The sequence below is a fragment of the Herpailurus yagouaroundi genome, unplaced genomic scaffold (genome assembly GCF_014898765.1).
Source record: "Herpailurus yagouaroundi ecotype Mexico unplaced genomic scaffold, PumYag 190, whole genome shotgun sequence".
In the NCBI taxonomy this organism is placed as follows: Eukaryota; Metazoa; Chordata; class Mammalia; order Carnivora; family Felidae; genus Herpailurus; species Herpailurus yagouaroundi.
The window spans coordinates 25310806-25328776 of NW_024412421.1; the positions used below are offsets into that span (position 1 = coordinate 25310806).

The following is a 17971-nucleotide window of genomic DNA, read 5'->3' on the forward strand; positions in this document are numbered from 1 at the left end:
TTACCTTCCAGCCCCTCCTGCAAACGACAGGCCAGCAGAGTTCATTCCCACCAGGACGTAGTAGCCCTGCACTGCCGGAGACTCGCCCATGATGCACCTCATGTCTGGGGTGAAGGTCTCGGGGCAGTTGACCAACTTCACGATCTCCAGAGTCTCCAGTTCTGGCATCCGACGCAGGAGGGAACTCAGCAGGGGCTCTGAGCCATAAAAACAAACCCAAATAGAGTCTTCAGCTTTAGGGAATTCAAAGACTTCAACTCCTTATACTTTCCTACTTCCTCTCCTTTCAGAAAATCACTTGAAAGGGGTTTTCTCAGAAGAGCCAAATGGGCCCTAGATCAGAAAGTAGAAACCCTGGTGTAATTAATGGACACACCTATAAAGCGCGTGGCATAAAGACTAAGAAAAAGGACACTTCTTTGCAAAGGCCAGGAGCTATGGAAGGGCACACAATACATGTGACTACAGATAAGATCTCCAAGGGATTGCTGTTTGTGGAAAGCTCTTCAGTGACACTCGAGGAGACATAGGATAAAGGCAAGGATTTCCACAGTTGGAAAAGCTGCAGAAGACAGGACCTTGGCCTGTTTGAAAATAAGTCCATCATATGGGACAGTGAAGAAATGAAACCAGACTAAAGCTGGCTGGTGGGTACACAGAAGGTTCTGTATACTATTCTCTCCACTTCTGACAGTTTAAAATCCCTCAGAATAAAAAGTTTATTTTTAAAAGGTCCATCAAGGGTTGGGAGGCAAACTCTTCATTATAGACAGTTTCTTATCTTTTGAATTTGGAAACATGGGCCTTTATTAACTATCCAGTAAATAAAATTATTACAAAACTGAGAACATAAATATCGAATCACTGTGAGGCACACGTGAAACTAATACAGTACTGTAGGTCAGTTCTTCAATAAAAACAAAAACCGAGTAAAAGACTGTATTAACAAAACAATTCTGCTTTCTAAAAACGTCTTCAGTCTTACATGCAGTCCTACACAAAAGGTTTCCTCCTAGCCTAGAATTTCAGCAATGATTTTAGTTAAGTAATAAGCCTGGGATCCCCTAACCAAGATTTTCATCCCCCGAATCCAGTACCCAGTGACCGCAGCCTTAGACCAGGCAGACCCTGTGGACTGCCTTCTGAAAGCTCCTCATGGGGCTGTTACAAAGATCAAAGAAGATTCTCTTCTTGAAAATGCTTTCAAAAAGATAGCATCTTACACAAACACAGGGCATTATAGTTATCCTGTAGCTCACACACCAAAGTGATCCCAGTCTTCCTGCAGATTTTGAATTTCCAGCTGGTTCTTGCCCTCAGTAAATATTGGCTTCGGGTTCTTCTCAAAGCCCCCAGACAAGATGCCACCCTGCCAGTTCCGGATATAAATTCTTCCATCAGCATCCACAACAGCTGAGGAAGAGAAATGACAAGGGAGTCGGGGGTGGGGTGGGTAGAAGGGAAAAGCAAGGTTTAGAGGCAAGCCAGCTTTCTAAAGGGACAGAAAAAAAGCAGAACAAAAACGCCTACTGGCTCTGTTAGTGAAGAGCATCCAGTGAACACAGAGCTTTCAAGGTGATGGGGGAGGATCCTCTCTCTCAGATTACAGTGGAGACTATTTCTCTATCCCTGACCTGCTTAGTTCCCTAGAAGCTCTGTCTAGTCCTCACAACCAGACTATGGAACTGCTGTAGTGACCGTGAAAGCCTAGCAGAAAGGGGGTACGGCGAGCTCATTCTAGGGGTTGAGACCTGCCACGTGACGTCAAGCCCTCTCCTGTGGTGCTTGGGGTCCCTGAGCAACCTGAGTCTGTAGCTTACCTATAAGCTCTCTACAACATATGCCATTCAAGTCAAAAACTCCAGGTTATATTCCAAATATTCTCAATTTGGACCTCTGTTTGGGAATGCAATTAGCTTACAAAACTAACAAACCAAAACACGGCTTCAGCGGAATGCCCGTTTTATCCATCCTTTCGTAAGGAGTTCTTACGGGCAAGTTAGGATTGGGTCCGCCTCCCTGTAACATGCTTCAGAAAAGACAAGGCTCGCTCAAGCAGAGTCTGTCCTTAGCACAAAGTCTTCCTTTTCAGAGGACAGAACAGTGGCAAGGAAATGAGATTAAAGACAAAGCGTAAGTCCTCACTTGGTGTGTTGCTCTGCAGAGGGGTCTCCAAGGGGCGAGTCAGAAGGTAGAAGTGTTCGCAGGCATGTAACGGGATACTAACAGGCTCCTCGTTGGACAGACCCAGCTCGTATGCCCACTACAAACGGACGGATTGATTTGTGGGTGGGAAGAGGAACAGAAAGACAAATGAGCAAGTTCAGCCGCTTGAAAAGAGTTTAATTCAAGCGGCCTATGTGTGCTCTTGTCCCAACATCTGGGGCGGGAAGCCACACTGCAGCCTGCTTTATTTAGCTCAGTTCATGGGGGGAAGCAACACCAGGCTTGTTAAACCATAACCATTCTTCTTTTTTTTTTAACCATAACCATTATTCTTATACCAAAGAACGACAGACTTAGGAGCTCGTGGGGGGCAAGTGAGGCCCTTCGAACAAAATGCCTGACCTCGACTACAAACCCCGAATACCATCATATGTGATCTTCATGAGGCAAAAAGTACCCGTAGGTCACCACTCGAAGATTGTCGAGTGGAAGGCAAGGCACCAATATGCCTTAAAAGTAGAAGCAGCTTAGTGCTCTGAACTGAATCCAGGCTCCTGACACAAAAGATAGCCTAATACTTATGTGCTAGGTTGTAGAATAAAATGAAATACCACAGGAAGACCCAACAATGAGGATGTGTCAATGCCCAACCGTTTTTGTGGCCTTCCTGGCCAGGAGAGCACGCATTAACCCAGGGTGGAGGAAGGAAAAGGTCACGACGGTGCTTTTCCTTGAGGACTAGCTACAGGCTTCTGATGGAGCGCACGAGAATTCTGAGGTTTCTAGTCCAAACAATAGGTGGTCCCTGACACCTGCTTAGTCCGTCACAGTATTAACCTTACGTCTTCACGCCCCAAATCCCGGCAGTGACTGTTGTTACGTTAGATCAGTGACCCAGTGTTGTTGCTAACCTACCTGACCAGCACAGTTGACAAAATACTGGCACTCAATCTGTCCTTTATCGGTCTCCACGCCGGTTACTTGGCCTTTTTTGACCATTACATGAAGCACGCTTGTACGGTCATAGATCTGCACACCTGTTCCAAGGTAAAGAAAGAGGCAGTGCATCCATCTTCGGATGGCCCAGAATTAAGGCAGCAGCAGATTCTGCAGCAGATTCTAAACCCGTGAGAAATGATGAAAAAGCCAGGTCAATGCTTTAATTTAAAAACACAAAAACTTCCAGGAACCACATCCTGGGGCAGTGTCCACGGGCCTCTTCCGTGACTGAAAACAGCAGGTCACTTTAGTACACAATTCAATTCTAGGAACCATAAAAGGGGGAGGGGAGAAGAAGGTTAAATAGGGCGTCTTAAATCCAAATCCACCCACACCATGAATCAGTTCATCCAAAGTGCAGAACACCATGGACACTACTTAGTCTTCCCCTCATTCATTCCAAACCCAGGACATGACCAGCTTTCGGATTCAGTCCCCACCAGGTCTTCTGCCCTTGGAGCTTCTCACGTTCTGGGGGGTGGGGGGGGTGGAATTCCCCTAAGTTTGAACTTATGGTCATTACTAAAAAGCAGTTCCTTAGAACTTTAATAAGAAAAATGTGGCCGTAAGGAAAAACACTAACTTAGGAGAGGATATTCAAACAAACATTCTAAGAGCCAGTGTTCAAATATGGAAGCCGAGTTGGGGTCAATGCCGATTGGGAGACACCTTCTTACATGACCTCTTTCCTCCTCACCCAGAAACATGCTTACCATTTTGGGAGGCAGCACTTGCCAGGGCAAGAGCCACATCAGCAGAGGACACCACCGCATCCTCAGGAACATGCATGGCCCCCACCAGGTCGTGCACGTTTAGGAGAGGGTGAAGTTCGGCCACTTTCTTGGGGGAGATGATCTCAGAAGGGATGCCTATGACACTGCCACAGAACACAAGGGGACAATGACATGCATGGCCCTCTGGCAGAGGTCAGTCTGACAGGAGTGTCAGGACAGGCTTCTAGTCTCATACATACTTCAGCCTGGAGTTGATACGCTTCAGGGAGATGAGCCGGTCCTGAGTTTGGGCCAGAAAGATGGAGCCTGTCCTTATGTAACCTGGAAGGAAAACCAGCCCAGACTGAGCAGACCAGGCCAGCTACAGGGATCAGGTGGGCGAGCCCACTAGGTAACAGGTTAGAAGACCCGTGAGCGGCCCTGGCATAGCCCCATCCAAACATACTCAGCTGGGGTTTGGGGAGGAGTGAGTAGGATTTTAGTGTACATCTTAAATAATCACTCTATTTTTTTAAATGTTTGTTTATTTTTGAGAGAGAGAGAGAGACAGAGCATGAGTGGGGGAGGGACAAAAAAAGAGGGAGACAGAATCTGAAGCAGGCTCCAGGCTCTGAGCTGTCAGCACAGAGCCAGAGGTGGTGCTCGAACTCATAAACCGTGAGATCATGACCTAAGCCAACGCTGGATGCTTAACTGACTGAGCCACGCAGGTGCCCCTTTAAATAATCACTCTTAAAGTCAAAATGAGAGATAACTGTTGCTACAAAGCCTTTGGGAGGGGAATGTACCCCCAGAACCCACCTCTTTCTTTGGTCTTTTTAGGCTTTCTCCTCGTGGTTTAGGTGGGAGTATGGCCCCAAATGCAGGCCACTCACAACATGGGCACCCAGGAGCTACACCCACCCTTTCCTTCCCCAGCATAGCCAATGGGCACGTGGCCAAAGTTCAGCCAATCAGACCCCCTGGGGATACCGGGTCTGGAGCAAGTGGGTGAATGGCTGGAGGCCAGTCATCTCGGAAGCAGCAGCGTCCTGGCCAGACCGGCCCTGTTTCAGTTGAGGGGCTACCTGTTGTGGGCTCCCCATGGCCTGGCCTCCACGTTACCTGCTCCAGCCGGCAGCCTCCTGCCAACTCACTGGCTCCAAGGGCCTTCCAACAAACTCCTTTTGCCCACGCTGGCCAGAGTTGATTCCTGCTCTTTGCAGTCAACATATATGACACACCCGTGATCATGCTTTGGTCAGTGACGACCCCCCTAATGTGCAATGACTCTCAGTTCTAACGATGAAAAAACTGAATCAGCTACCATTTTGTTTTTTTTTTAATTTTTTAAATGTTTATTTATTGTTGACAGAAAGAGACAGACAGCATGAGCAGGGGAGGGGCAGAAAGAGACAGAGACACAGATTCCAAGTAGGCTGTAGGCTCTGAGCTGTCAGCACAGAGCCCAATGTAGGGCTCAAACCCACTGTGAGATCTCACAAACTGTGAGATCATTACCTGAGCCCAAGTTGGATGCTTAACTGACTGAGCCACCCAGGCACGCCTCAGCTATCTTTTAAAAAGGCACTACAAGAGGATCATTTAAATATTTTCCTCATCTCTTTTGAAACCATCAGATAAGTATGTCCTTCCCTGACATGACAAGAATGTCTAAGTTTGGAGAACTGAAATTTCAGAGAATGGCTTTTAAAAACTATAGCTAGGGGAGCCTCAGTGGCTCCATCAGTTAAGCATCCGACTTTGGCTCAGGTCATGAGCAGAGCCTGCTTCGGATCCTCTGTCCCCATCTCCTACCCACTGCCCCCCCCCCCCCCGCCCTGCTCATACTTTGTCTTTCAAAAATAAACATTAAAAAATTTTTTTTTAATAAAAAATAAAAACTGTAGCTACACCAGACCAGTGCAGTGATCCTGGCCAGTAATTCACTGGCTCATCACACTCTGAATCTCACTGCAAAGGGTTCAGCAGTCACTTCCTACTTACTACCAAAGATCCCACATGGGAGGAGAGTGTCACTGTATACAAAGCTACACAACACATCGCATTTCACACATGATGTCAAATTGTGCTCTTCCCAACAGAACCACCTGTGATAACAACAGATCACCTGTTAACAAGATTAATGGTCTGTTGTTTTCCCACAGAGGACTTTTAAAGTTTGGTCTAGAGCTTTCTGACACAAAATTTCCTGTCACAGGTGTGAAGCCATAAAATAGAACTCTTACATTCAATAAGAACAAAGTACACATCTAATATTAAAAGACGAGTTAGAAAAGAAATATAAATAGCCTATAAGCCCACAAAATAATGTTTAAAAGAAAGAGATGCAAATTAGGATCTGATAACTTCTTCCATCTCTCAGATTAGCAAAAAGAATAATACCCAATGTTGGGCGCCTAGCTGGCTCAGCGGGTAGAGCCGGCAACTCTTGATCTCAGGGTCATGAGTTGGAGCCCCATGTTAGGCACAGAGATTACTTGAGAAAAAAATAATATAAAAAATAATACCCAGCGTTGAAAGACTAAAAAGATATAACTGCTCTCAAACACTTATGGTGAGATCATCTTTCAGAAGATGATCTGGCAATACCTAGCAGAGTTTAAAATACACACACTCTTTGCTCAAATCATCCACCTTTTAGAAATCTATCCATTAGAAATAACAAGAGAAAACAAAGATACACTGACAAGGATCTTTACTGCATCATTATTTAGAACAAAAAAAAAAAAAAAAAAAGAGGAAACTATGGGGTGCCTGGGTGTCTCAGCCAGTAAGTGTCTCACTTCGGCTCAGGTCATGATCTTGTGGTTCGTGGGTTCGAGCCCTGTATTGGGCTCTATGCTGATAGCTCAGAGCCTGGAGTCTGCTTTGGATTCTGTGACCCCCCTCCTTTCTGCTCCTTCGCCACTCATGCTCTATTTCTATCTCAAAAATAAACATTAAAAAAAAGAGTAAAAAAAGAAGATGAAACTATAAACGTCAGGTAATGGGAAAATGGATAAACAAACCAATACATACTATGGCACATTCCTCTGCAGGTATAAACAAAGACGACGAGTTATTTATATGAGCTGACTTGAAGAGCACTCAATAAAACACATTCATTTAACTATTATTTTTTTTAACTTTTTTTTTAAATTTTTTTATTTTTGAGACAGAGAGAGACAGAGCATGAACGGGGGAGGGTCAGAGAGAGAAAGAGACACAGAATCTGAAACAGGCTCCAAGCTCTGAGCAGTCAGCACAGAGCCCGACGCGGGGCTCGAACTCACGGACCGCGAGATTGTGACCTGAGCAGAAGTCAGACACTTAACCGACTGAGCCACCCAGGAGCCCCTCATTTAACTATTATTAAGAATGTTTCTGGGGGCGCCGGGGTGGCTCAATCAGTTAAGCTCTGACTTTGGCTCAGGTCATGATCTCACGGTTCGTGAGTTCAAAACCTGCGTCGGGCTCTGTGCTGACAGCTCAGAGCCCGGAGCCGCTTTGGATTCTGTGTCTCCCTCTCTCTCTGCTCCCCCACCCCCCCCGCTTGTACTCTGTCTCTCAAAAATTAATAAATGTTTAAAAATATATTTAAAAATATTTCTGTATTTGACGAACAAGAAAGTAACACAGAGTGGAGAAATAATCCCCAATAAAAAGATGGGACAAAGAGCATATGATAAACTGTTAAATAAACAGCACCGACAAAGGTAAGGCAAAATTTGGAGAAAAAGATCCGCGTGGGCTACATGGTCTGGAACAGGCACTGCATGAAGTACTGATGTGTCAGAATATTTAAGTAGGGAACATACCCCTCACGTAAATGAACTATTTTCAGAAGATTAGCATGTAGTATCCTAATCGTGAAGTCCAGGTTGTACACAGGTCACTCGTCTTCATTTAATGTCTTAAAACCAGCCCACTGACTGGCAGCGACCAAGTAGCACACACCTGCGCGTTCTGCCGGGTAACAGAATTTTCCATTGGGGTACCCCAGGTCACCTTTCACTGCACCACTGCTAAACTGCACTGGGGGTGATGGATTGACTGATCCCCGGACTCTCCCTTGCCTGACTTCCGTGCTGTCCCACAAGCATCAAGGGGATACAGGACCTAATAAGGGTTTCATGGTGACCCAAAACTCATCTGAAATTGTTTTGCCTTATGGAAAAGAGGCCTAGGACCTGATTCCTCTGGCACCCAACCAGCTGAGCACCACAAGGCCCGGCAAAGCACGAGGAACGGAACCGGTGGACCGGAAGTCAGCAGTTCTGGCGCTGGGCCCATTACACGGACCCTCTGCTGACTCAATCCCTGGTAGATACCCGATTCAAGTACCGGTTGCCATCAAGTTAAATCCAACCCAGAGGGACTCTTTCCGCCTGTCCTGCACGTATCCCGCATCTTCCCTAACAGAAGCCAGAGACGGTGCAGCGGCAGGCACCAAGCACATTTACCATCTTCACTCGCGAGTCCTCGCCTCTCAAAAGCAAGCCTGGCCGAGAGCGAGGACACCATGGGAGTCGGGCTCGTCTACCGGGCAGGGACCAGGGTGAGGCGGCTGAGGCGCCCGCTCTCAGCACTGGGCCAGCGCAGGGCCGGCCGGGGAACCCTGCTCACGTGCCCAAGCACGTACAGCCTCTTCCTGCCTGCCTGTAGCTCCTCTCCTGGCATCTCCCCTTCTCCACTGCCACATCTACCCAATCCTGTTACAGGACGCTCATCTTAACCCAGAATTGACAAACAAGGTCACACTTCACCAGAGTGCGAATTATATGAAAGGGAAAGCTATAAAACCGTAGTCTGTCGTCAGAATCTCTAATGATTATAATCTCACCTTCCCCAGTGAAAACCGTGTCACACGCCACATAATTTCCAGTTGGCCGGCAAAGTGAGCCACAGGCCGTGCGTACCCCGTGACCACATGGCAGAGCCACCTCAGCTGGCACGCAGATCGAGCTACCGTCCTTGTCAGGAGGGGTCTTGACTTCCCTGTGATCTGAATCACGCAGGTGTTCTGAAGAGCAGCCCTGAGCTACACGAGCGACTAGGCCCAGCTACTCGCTTAGGACAATTCCCGCGGCCACCAAACGGTTTCACCAGCTACGACACGGGCTCAACCCTGGGCTACTGGCTAGTCCATCACCTCGCGACAAGCTGACAGACCTGCTTCCCACTTGTTATCATATGGAACCGCCCCATAGCTCGGTCTCCCCGTCCTACTTGCTCCGGTCGTATTCGGCTCACGATTCCCCGGGATCTCTTCCCTTGGTGACGCACACAAGGGGTAACATACGCTTAAGCTTTACAGTCACAAATATCCTTAAGCGCAACTGGTGAGATTCAGCGGCTCAGACTATGATTTCACTGTCGAGCACCAAAACTTAAGCACTTCCTTCTCTTCCTCCTTCGGGAGCCAGATGTGGCCACCTAATATACACTTCAGAGACTGAAATAGGAAATGGCACAGGAAAACTTTCACATCATAGGAATTCTGGCATCTGGATAGGATCCGAGATAATGACCGAATCCCCTCGATAGATAAGGAAACGGGAGACAGCTCAACACGCTCACACACTTGCCCGAGGTGAGACCAGGACGAGTGCGGAGCTCGGACTGAAACTCAAGCCTCAGCTAGAATCCCCGGGCAGGCTTGGTGTCGGACCGCATATGGTGCTGAGTGAAAGAGTCCGGGCCACAGGCAGACCAGTAAATGGCACAGTACCTGCTTACCTGTTTGGATCCCTGTTTCTTGCTCTAACTGCTGGTAGAGTTTGTTGGAATAGTCTGCCATCTTCTGCTCGATGGTCAAGTGCCTGGCGGTGCTCAGGATGCCGGCACAGAACCTCGTAGAGCCAGCGGCCAGCCTGCGGGATGGATCCAAAATGCTCTTAGGTAGACTCGCATATCTGTGAATGCGACTAGTTCAAAGACCCTCATTACTGGCACCGACCGTAATATCAAAAGATGGAAACCTAAATATCCCGACAGGAGAGGGATTTCAAATGTTGGCGTTCACCTACACGACGGGACGCCGCGCAGCCATAAAAAAGGCACGAGAATGCTCTTCTGCAACAATATGGGAATCCTAATGAAAACAGCATGGGAGGAGCACTACTTAATATGCTACTAACTTGTACAAAAAAAGAGAAAAAAACAGCAAGTGAAGACCCACGTACACACGTACACGCTGACCAACACGTTTGCCCATATACGTGGGGGGTGTCTGGAACGACACACTAGGAACTTAATTTGCCTCCAGCGAGGGAAACTTCAGCTAGAAGTCAGGGATGAGAAGCAGACTTTCCCTGCACACTCTTTTACAGTTTTTAATTCTGAATCGTGTAAATGCATTGCCTATTCGGAGAGAATTACAACAGACTTGTTAAACGTCATTCAACTTCTGGTAGGCAATAGAACAAAAAAGGACTGTAAGGGAAAGTGAGACAACTCATACCAAGTACGAACCTTAGTCAGTAATAAGGTTTCCATACTGATTCATCATATTTAACGGTAACCCCAACCTAAGATGTCAGTCCCAGGTGCACACAGGCGTGAGGCACACGGGAACTCGGTACAACCTTTGCATTTGTTCTGTAAATCTAGCACGGCTCTAAAATAAGTTAATTCAGTGGGGGGAAAAAAAGGAACAGAAAGAAGACAGGATGCAGCCAATTTCATTTCCGCCCATAGAGGGAGCTCCAGAGCCACGGGGTCTACGTTGCCATTTGACCGCCCCTACCCAGAGAACAAGATGGTAAGATGTGCCTGGACCCTGAAATAAAACGCACCCTCTTCGGATACTCGGCTTCGCGGCATCTGCCACCTCTCTCAGAGCCCAAAAACACGGGTATTGCACATCGTGAAACCATGGACAGGAGATTTCGCCTTTCCGTGACTGTTCTCATGCTACTTAGCGACAGGTTAGCCACTGCCGGGACAGGTTACCGGGAGCAGAGGGGGTGAGGGAAGCCCACGCAGTTGGTGCAACATGGCCCCAAGCCGGGTCCCGTCTGGTCCTTACCTGCCCTGCTCCAAAAGGACAATATCCTTCCAGCCCATCTTGGAGAGGTGATAGGCCACGGATGTGCCCATGATTCCACCGCCACAGATGACCACCTGTGCCTGGGCAGGCAGGGCGACAGAATGCGCCTCGGCAGCTGGCGCACCGCTTCTCCCCGACGACCAGTTCTGCCATCCTCGGCCGGTCCTTTGTCTCCGGGCCACCGACAGCAACCGGGAAAACATCACGTCTGTCAGTCAGCAGCTCGGAGATGTGCTCCCACTCGGCCAAAGAGGAGATTCTCCCCAGTTCAAACTAGACAGAGAAAGCAAACAGATTTCATTCCACTGTACTCAGTGCGCCGGATTAGTGACAAAAGAAAAGGAGGCAACAGAGAATGACAATCATCATGCCTCATCCAGACAGAGGCACAAGCACATGCAAAGGCCCTGAGGGGAGGCACACCTGAAGGAGTCCGAGCACAGAAGGGAGGCCAGCGTGCCCACAGCTCGACGGCAAGGCACAGTCGACCAGAGACGAGGCCGGAGAGGCAGGCAGAAAGCAATGACACAAGCGCTTGGATGCCTCACGAGCAGCTGGGATTTTACTCCAAGTGCAAAGGAAAATACTAAAGCAGGGAATGAAATGATCTGATACGCTTTTCCTAAGATCAGCCTGGCTCCACAGTGGGGACTGGACTGGAGGAAAGGCAGGGCTAGGAAGCTACCGCAGGAGTCCAAGAGGGAGGGCACGGTGGCTCACACAAGGATGGTGGCGGTGGAGTCAGAGCCATGACTGGATTGTTGTGGATGGTGAAATGACAGTACTTAACTTGCCAACAAACCGGATGTTAAGATGGGGAGCGGGAGAAAGACGGACGATGGCAAAGTTTCCAGGTTAAGCGACGGGTGCCACTTCCTAAGGTGTGAAGGACTAGGGATGCGGAGGGAGGCGGGAAGGAGAGGGAGAGGGAGGCGGTGAGGGCGCGTGCGCGCATACCGAGGTGTCAAGGGCGAGACACCTAGCAGGCATCCACGTGGAAGTGCCAAGCAGCTAGATAACCAGGCCTGAAGCCTGGGGAAGACATGGGGTATCCGGAGACCCGGCAGTCTGAGGAACAACTCTGAGGCTCCCCAGCAGGCACAGCTTGGCAAGAGAAAGAAAGTACTGGACGGGGGACTGCGCGCCGTCCTTTGCATTTGTTCTGTAAATCTAGCACTGTGGGGCAGACTCACAGAGCGTCCAAACGGCTGAGCGGCGGAAAGGGAACCGGGCAGAGGTGTCACAGAAGCCGAGAGAGGAGATGGTTCACTACAGAGGGTGGCCAGGGATGGAGCAAGACGGCCAGGTGCCTGCTGGGACTTGACGACACAGAGGTCCTTGGTGTCCTCAAAGAGGACATTCCCAGGGGAGTGCCAGGGACGAAGTACGGCCTAGAGCAAGCTCAAGAGCAAGGAGATGAGGGAGTGTGCACAGCTTCTTCACGTGCTGCCCGGAAGGGAGCAGAAACCCCAGACAGGAGGAGAGAATGGGGGTGGAGCAAGGCTATTTGTCTATAAAGGTGGGAGCCACGGAGACTGTTTCAGGGCTGGCGAGAAGGGCCAGGAAGAGGGAAAGAGGTGGGGGAGGAAGGAGAGGCGGTGACAAAGAATGAGGTCCTGGAAAGGAAGGAAGGGAGGGAGGGAGACTGAGAGAGAGAGAGAGAGAGAATGAACCCAAAGCCGCAGTGAGGGACGGTGTGCCCCGCGTCTGCACAGGCCACAGACTGGAGACGCCAGGTCCCACGGCCCCTTCCTGAAAGCAGGGGAGGACTGGTCATGGCGGGCTTATGACGAACCACGGGAGTCACAGGCTGCGACCAAGCGCATGTCCCTCTGAGATGACTAACACCATGAGGTAGATTAGGGAGCGGACAGGTTCAGGCCACCAGGGAGAATTACTCTAAGGGCATAAGAGGACTGTTCAATTTTTAAGAAACTGCAGACAGCCCTGTGGGCGAAGGCACGGTCTCCGAGTGTGGGGAGACGGCGACACTTCAGAGGAGAGCCCTGGCAGCCCGTGCGCCCACCAGCACGCCGCTACCAGCCCGGGACCCACGGAGGGCCCCCGACGGCCCAGGTCGTCCAAGGCCAAGGTGTGGGTGCCCATCCATCAGACAGGATCTCAGAACTGAGACCGAGCAGGCCTCCACTGCGTCCCAAGGAAATCCCATCCAACCAGGGCTGATTGCTTTGGCCACCTTGTGGTGATCTCCAGGCCTCACCTCCTTGGTCCCCGCCAAACCGTCTCAAGACAGAAGCTTCTCCACAGCCAGACTTCCCACAATCTCATCTCCATATGACCGATTTCTCTCTCTCTCTCTCTCTCTCTCTCTCTCTCTCTCTGCTGTCCTCCCCTCCAAACCTCTCCACCGTGTCCTCCAGAACATCCTTTCCAAACTGGAACACCCAGCCCTTCACCTAGCTTCTCTCCACCTCTGCTTCAACAGAGACACAGCTCTACTGAGGGAAACGCCACTGCCACGTGGCCAGCCCGTCCCACTGACCTTGCCATCAGGAGGGGGGGGGAGGCGGGCACCCTTCTCCCTTCAGAACCATTACCACTTGGTCATGCTTGAAAAGACCCTGTTCCCTCATGGCTCACACTAGCAGGCACCCCGTAGCTAGCCCCGGGCCACTGCGTGTTCAGCCACAGGCAGATGTCTGTCTACATTCAGGTTCTGAACCCACAACACTGCTCCTCTCCCAACCTGGGACCCCACCTCCTTCCTTCCTTCCAAACACAAAACCTGTCTCCTCAACTCCTGAAACTCCACCTGCATCTACGACCACCTCTTCCTTCAACCTCGTAGGGTCAAAAGTTGATCCCTCCCCACGTGCCCTGGATCCCTCTCTCTCCTTCCTTCCCTTGACTCCGCTCCATCAACTGTCCCCTTCCACGTACCTTCAGTGTTTCCTCCAATCCTCAGCATTTTAATACGCTCAAGTCCCTCCCAACTGACTTAAGAAATACAGGAAAGGCTCCATACCAGTCTTCCAATGGTGATTTTTAATTTTACAAATTCTGAATTATAAAAATTGTGGTCTTTGTAAACAACACAAACGTAGAAGGAAATTAAGATCTCCCATCATGCAAAATACTCGATTCCAGGGCTGATGAAATTTCCCCAGACTTATTTATCTTGCAGCACGTGCTCCCCTGACACCCACCTGTGTGCCACCACCTGTCTTAAAGTCCTTTTTGTTACACCTCAGTGATTGCACAGTCTGCCGGCGGGTTACACCAAAATTTACTATGACGTCACAACCTGTCTTTTTCACTTGACAAGAAGGGCTTCCTATGGTATCTGTCACTTTCCCCCCTTTCCACCGTCCCGAACCCAAGCGGTTAAGCTCCCGTCCCGCATGCCGGGATACTGCTCTCACCAAGAATGCCACTGTTGCCACCTTCCAGGGACACCGGGCCCATCTCACTCACCCTCTCCACAGCACTGAACACCGCCGATCGCTCCCGCTACTCACGCACTCTGTCCCTGTTTTATTTTGACACCGACTACCCCGGTCACATCTACACCGCCTTCTCTCCCCTGCCCATCCTTCTGTGTTGCTGTCCCTCAGGGTGTCTGGGACCAGCTTCTCCTCTCAGTTCGCCACCCTCCAGGGTCATTTCACGCGTACCAAGACTGACGCCTAAGCCCACAACAGCCCCGAGCTTTACATCTGCACCTCGAGCTGAACAATGGCCATGTCCACTTGGGTTCCCGTGGGTCACACCCAGCACATCCAGAAGGGAAACCCACCTGCCTCAATCTCCAAATCTGCTCCACTTCTGTGTCCCGCAGTGACACCATACACAAGAATCCCAGGTGTCACCCTGGGTTCCTCCCTCTCTCTCACCTCCTCTATGCGGCCAACCGTCATGGACTAACAATTCCACAGGCGACATTTCCCTCAGACCATCGACTTCTCCCCCTCCTCACTGCCATTACCTGAGTACAGACCGCCATCCCCGCTCAGATGAAGGCAGAAGCTTCCCGACAGGGCTTCCGCACACCATTCTCCCCAGCCCCCCTCAATCCTTCCGAGGAGGGGCGTGGAGGGAGGCTTCTCAAATGAAACTCTTGTTCACACCCCTCCTCAAAACTCTGCAATGGCTTTCTGATGCCCTGAGGAAAACAGCATTCTCCTGAACAGGAAGTGTGCAAGATCCTTCATCATCAGGCTCATTCCTGACCTCTGGTCTCTTTCTCTCCTCTCCAGCCAGACGGACATACGTATAATTCCTCCAACAGGACAGGCATTGAGTCTCTCTGAAACCCCCAGGATCTGGGCACACTGTTCCTTCGAACCACACGGCATAGTTCCTGCCCCCCTGCCCCCCCAACATGGATAATCCCCTCAGCTCTCACCCTGTTTCACAGCTTATCAGACCCCCCCTCTCCCCCAATACCGCCTCAGGTGACTCTTCTGTGTTCTCCCACAACACCCTGCACTTCTCCAGCACAGAGCCTCCCACGCTGTCACAGCCTGTTTGCCAATCAGGGAAACGGCACAACGACCCCGCTGCAAATGCAGGCTTTGGGGGCAGACAGGTATGGGTCTGAAAATCTCCCCCACCTCTCATCAGCTCTATGGCTTTGAGCAAGTCATTCCATCTCTGTGCTCCAGGCTCCTCATCCACAAGGTGAGCTACGAACACCTGCCTCGCCGGGTTGCCACCAAGACTACAGGAACACAGACAATACAGGAAAAGCATGGTAACTGGCACCCGAGAAGCACTCAGTAAGTGCTAGTTTTTAGTCTCCTCTTACAATGGAGCTCTCTGGGAGCTGAGACCAGTTACCACTTCAACGTGATTCTGCCGGCATTCAGGGTAGGCACCTAGGAAATACAATCAACGGAGGAATGAGAATATACAATAAACGAGATGGCAAAAATTCAGTGAGGACCCTGAGATCTTGAGGCTAGGCTCCAAGATTTCAGGGCATATCTAAATCACATAGAGTAATTTTTTAAAATTGTTTTCGGGTTTTTTTGTTTTTCAGAGAGAGAAAGGGAGCCAGCAGGAGCCGGGGAGGGGCCACAGAGGGAGAGAGAGTATCTTAAGCAGGCTCCACGCTGAGCATGAAGCCCGATCTGGGGCTCATCCCATGACCCTGGGATTGTGATTTGAGCCAAATCCAAGACACTCAGCCAACTGAGCCACCCAGGCCGGTAGAGAAGAATCTGAAGATGTCAAAGACAAAGAAATAAAAGGTGTAGCCGGGTTTAAAATAAGTTATATTTAAAAACAAAAAACAAAAAACTAAGATGGCCCTATAATATTCTCTCCCTCTAAGAAGAATCGCTAAGGCAACCTCAATATTGGGACTGGTTATGCTCACACCTGCGTACGACAAGAAGAGCAAGGGACAGCTCCAAGTCCCTCTGGGTTGTTCCCCTGTATGGTCCCAGCGTGTGTACAAATGGGCCGCTGGTCACAAGGAAGCCTAGTGAGTGGAGCTCGACCGACACACTTCCCACTCTTGCCTCAGCAGAAGGGCCACCTGGGACATTTCTTTCAAACAGACAGACAAAAACCCCAACACTACCCCAGGCTCTTTCTCTGGAGAGTCTGATCCTGCTGGTCCCGGGGGTGTATCTGTCAAAACGTGCCACCAGGTGATCAGGCAAGTTTAAGAAATTAATACATATCCCTAGCACTGGAAAAGTGTGCTCCGTGGCCCGGCACCGGCACCCCTCCTCCCCTTTCCCCCCTCCCCCCCTCCCCCCCGCGTGCCCGGAGGTCACGCTTACACAGATTCCCGAATCTAATGTGAATGTCCTTCACAGGGGTCCCGAGTGACCAAACATCACGAAGACAGTTCACCACCCTGGCCTACGCTTTTCCCGGTAACTCGGCTTGCCGCACTCTGCAGCAGGCGTTCAAGTTAGCGAAGCAGAGGCGGACCGCACGTCTCCAGGCGGGAAAACGATTGCACCTGCAGAGGGAGAAGGGCGGGCGAGACCAGCCAAACCCGCGCCAGGCGCTGTGCAAGCCCAAGGCGGGGAGCCCGAAGCGAGGGCACCCCGGCCGCTCTGGACATCGGGCTGAGGAGCGCAGGCCCGGGGGCGGCCGTGCACGGGGCCCCAAGGCCCGGACCCCGGACCCCTTCGGCCGGACGCCGCACAGCCGCAGACCGACTGAGAAAGACGAGGCAGACCCACTCCCGCCCCGGGCCGCCGGAGTCCCCAGCGACCCGGCAGGAGCGACAGGAAACGAGGGGCGGCCGCGACCACTCCCGAGGAAGACCAAAGCGAAAAGGGGGGCGGCTGAGACCCGCGCGGAGGGGAGGCCAGAGCCGCCCCGCCGCCGTCTCCTTACCTCACGGGCCGCCGCGGGCTCCGCCGTCAGCAGCACCCCGGCGGCAGCGGGACAGCAGCCACAACAGTTGCCGGGGGTCCCGCCGCCAGAAACGGGGCACTGGGAATGGGAAGGGGGCGGGGCGGAGGGAGTAAAAAGTTCCGGGGAAGCGGGAGAGACCGCGACCTTCCGCGCTTTACGGCCCCCGGCAAGGGTACGCCCGCGCGTGCCGGCACACGCGCACGCGCACGCGCGCGCCGTGACGTCCCCGCGGCGGCCCCGCCCCTGCCACGTGGGGCTTGTTTGGGTCTCGCGAGGCCCCGCCCCGGGAGCGCGGCCCCCGCCCCAGTGGTCCAGGCTGCTTTCTGAAGTGTGCAAGTGGAGCGGGGATGTCTGCGGTGGGTCGCCGGCCTTGCCGGCGTGTCGGGAGCGCGGGGCTTCGCTCTGCCCTCCAGGCGCCCTGCCGCTTCTGTCCCCGAGCGGGTCCGCGGCTCAAAGCCACTCTAGTCCCTGGCGCAAAAGGGCGGCGTGGACCGACAGTCCCTTGTCTCTGGAAGGCGCTCGGCTCTTCCTGGGCCAGGCTCTAGCAGAGCGTCTGAAATCCGGTCTGCGGGCCTGGCCCGACCTCGGAGGCGGGTTTAGCGACCCTGAGCTCTGGGCGGGATCTCACTCTGCACCTTCCTGGCTTGCCTGGGCCCGAGGAAGCAGAGTCATTCACTCCATCTTCTGAGAAGCCTCC

At 51.5% G+C, this 17971-nt stretch overlaps 1 protein-coding gene across 5 annotated transcripts in view; it reads right to left on the reverse strand.

Annotated features, from left to right (window-relative positions):
• The window catches only part of PDPR (pyruvate dehydrogenase phosphatase regulatory subunit), a 37296-nt gene extending 19848 nt beyond the window's left edge, over positions 1-17448 (reverse strand). The window contains exons 1-10 of one of the 5 annotated variants that reach the window (XM_040443118.1): positions 16276-16538; positions 15507-15770; positions 10912-11205; positions 9621-9754; positions 4139-4220; positions 3879-4042; positions 3082-3203; positions 2146-2263; positions 1264-1413; positions 5-197 (exon numbers count right to left, since the gene is read on the reverse strand). In XM_040443118.1, the coding sequence (XP_040299052.1) occupies positions 5-197; positions 1264-1413; positions 2146-2263; positions 3082-3203; positions 3879-4042; positions 4139-4220; positions 9621-9754; positions 10912-11135 (1187 nt within the window). In that variant the 5' untranslated portion in view covers positions 11136-11205; positions 15507-15770; positions 16276-16538. The other 4 variants (XM_040443117.1, XM_040443119.1, XM_040443120.1 and 1 more) reach the window with 4 other exon arrangements.
• Positions 17449-17971: the final 523 nt, after the last annotated feature.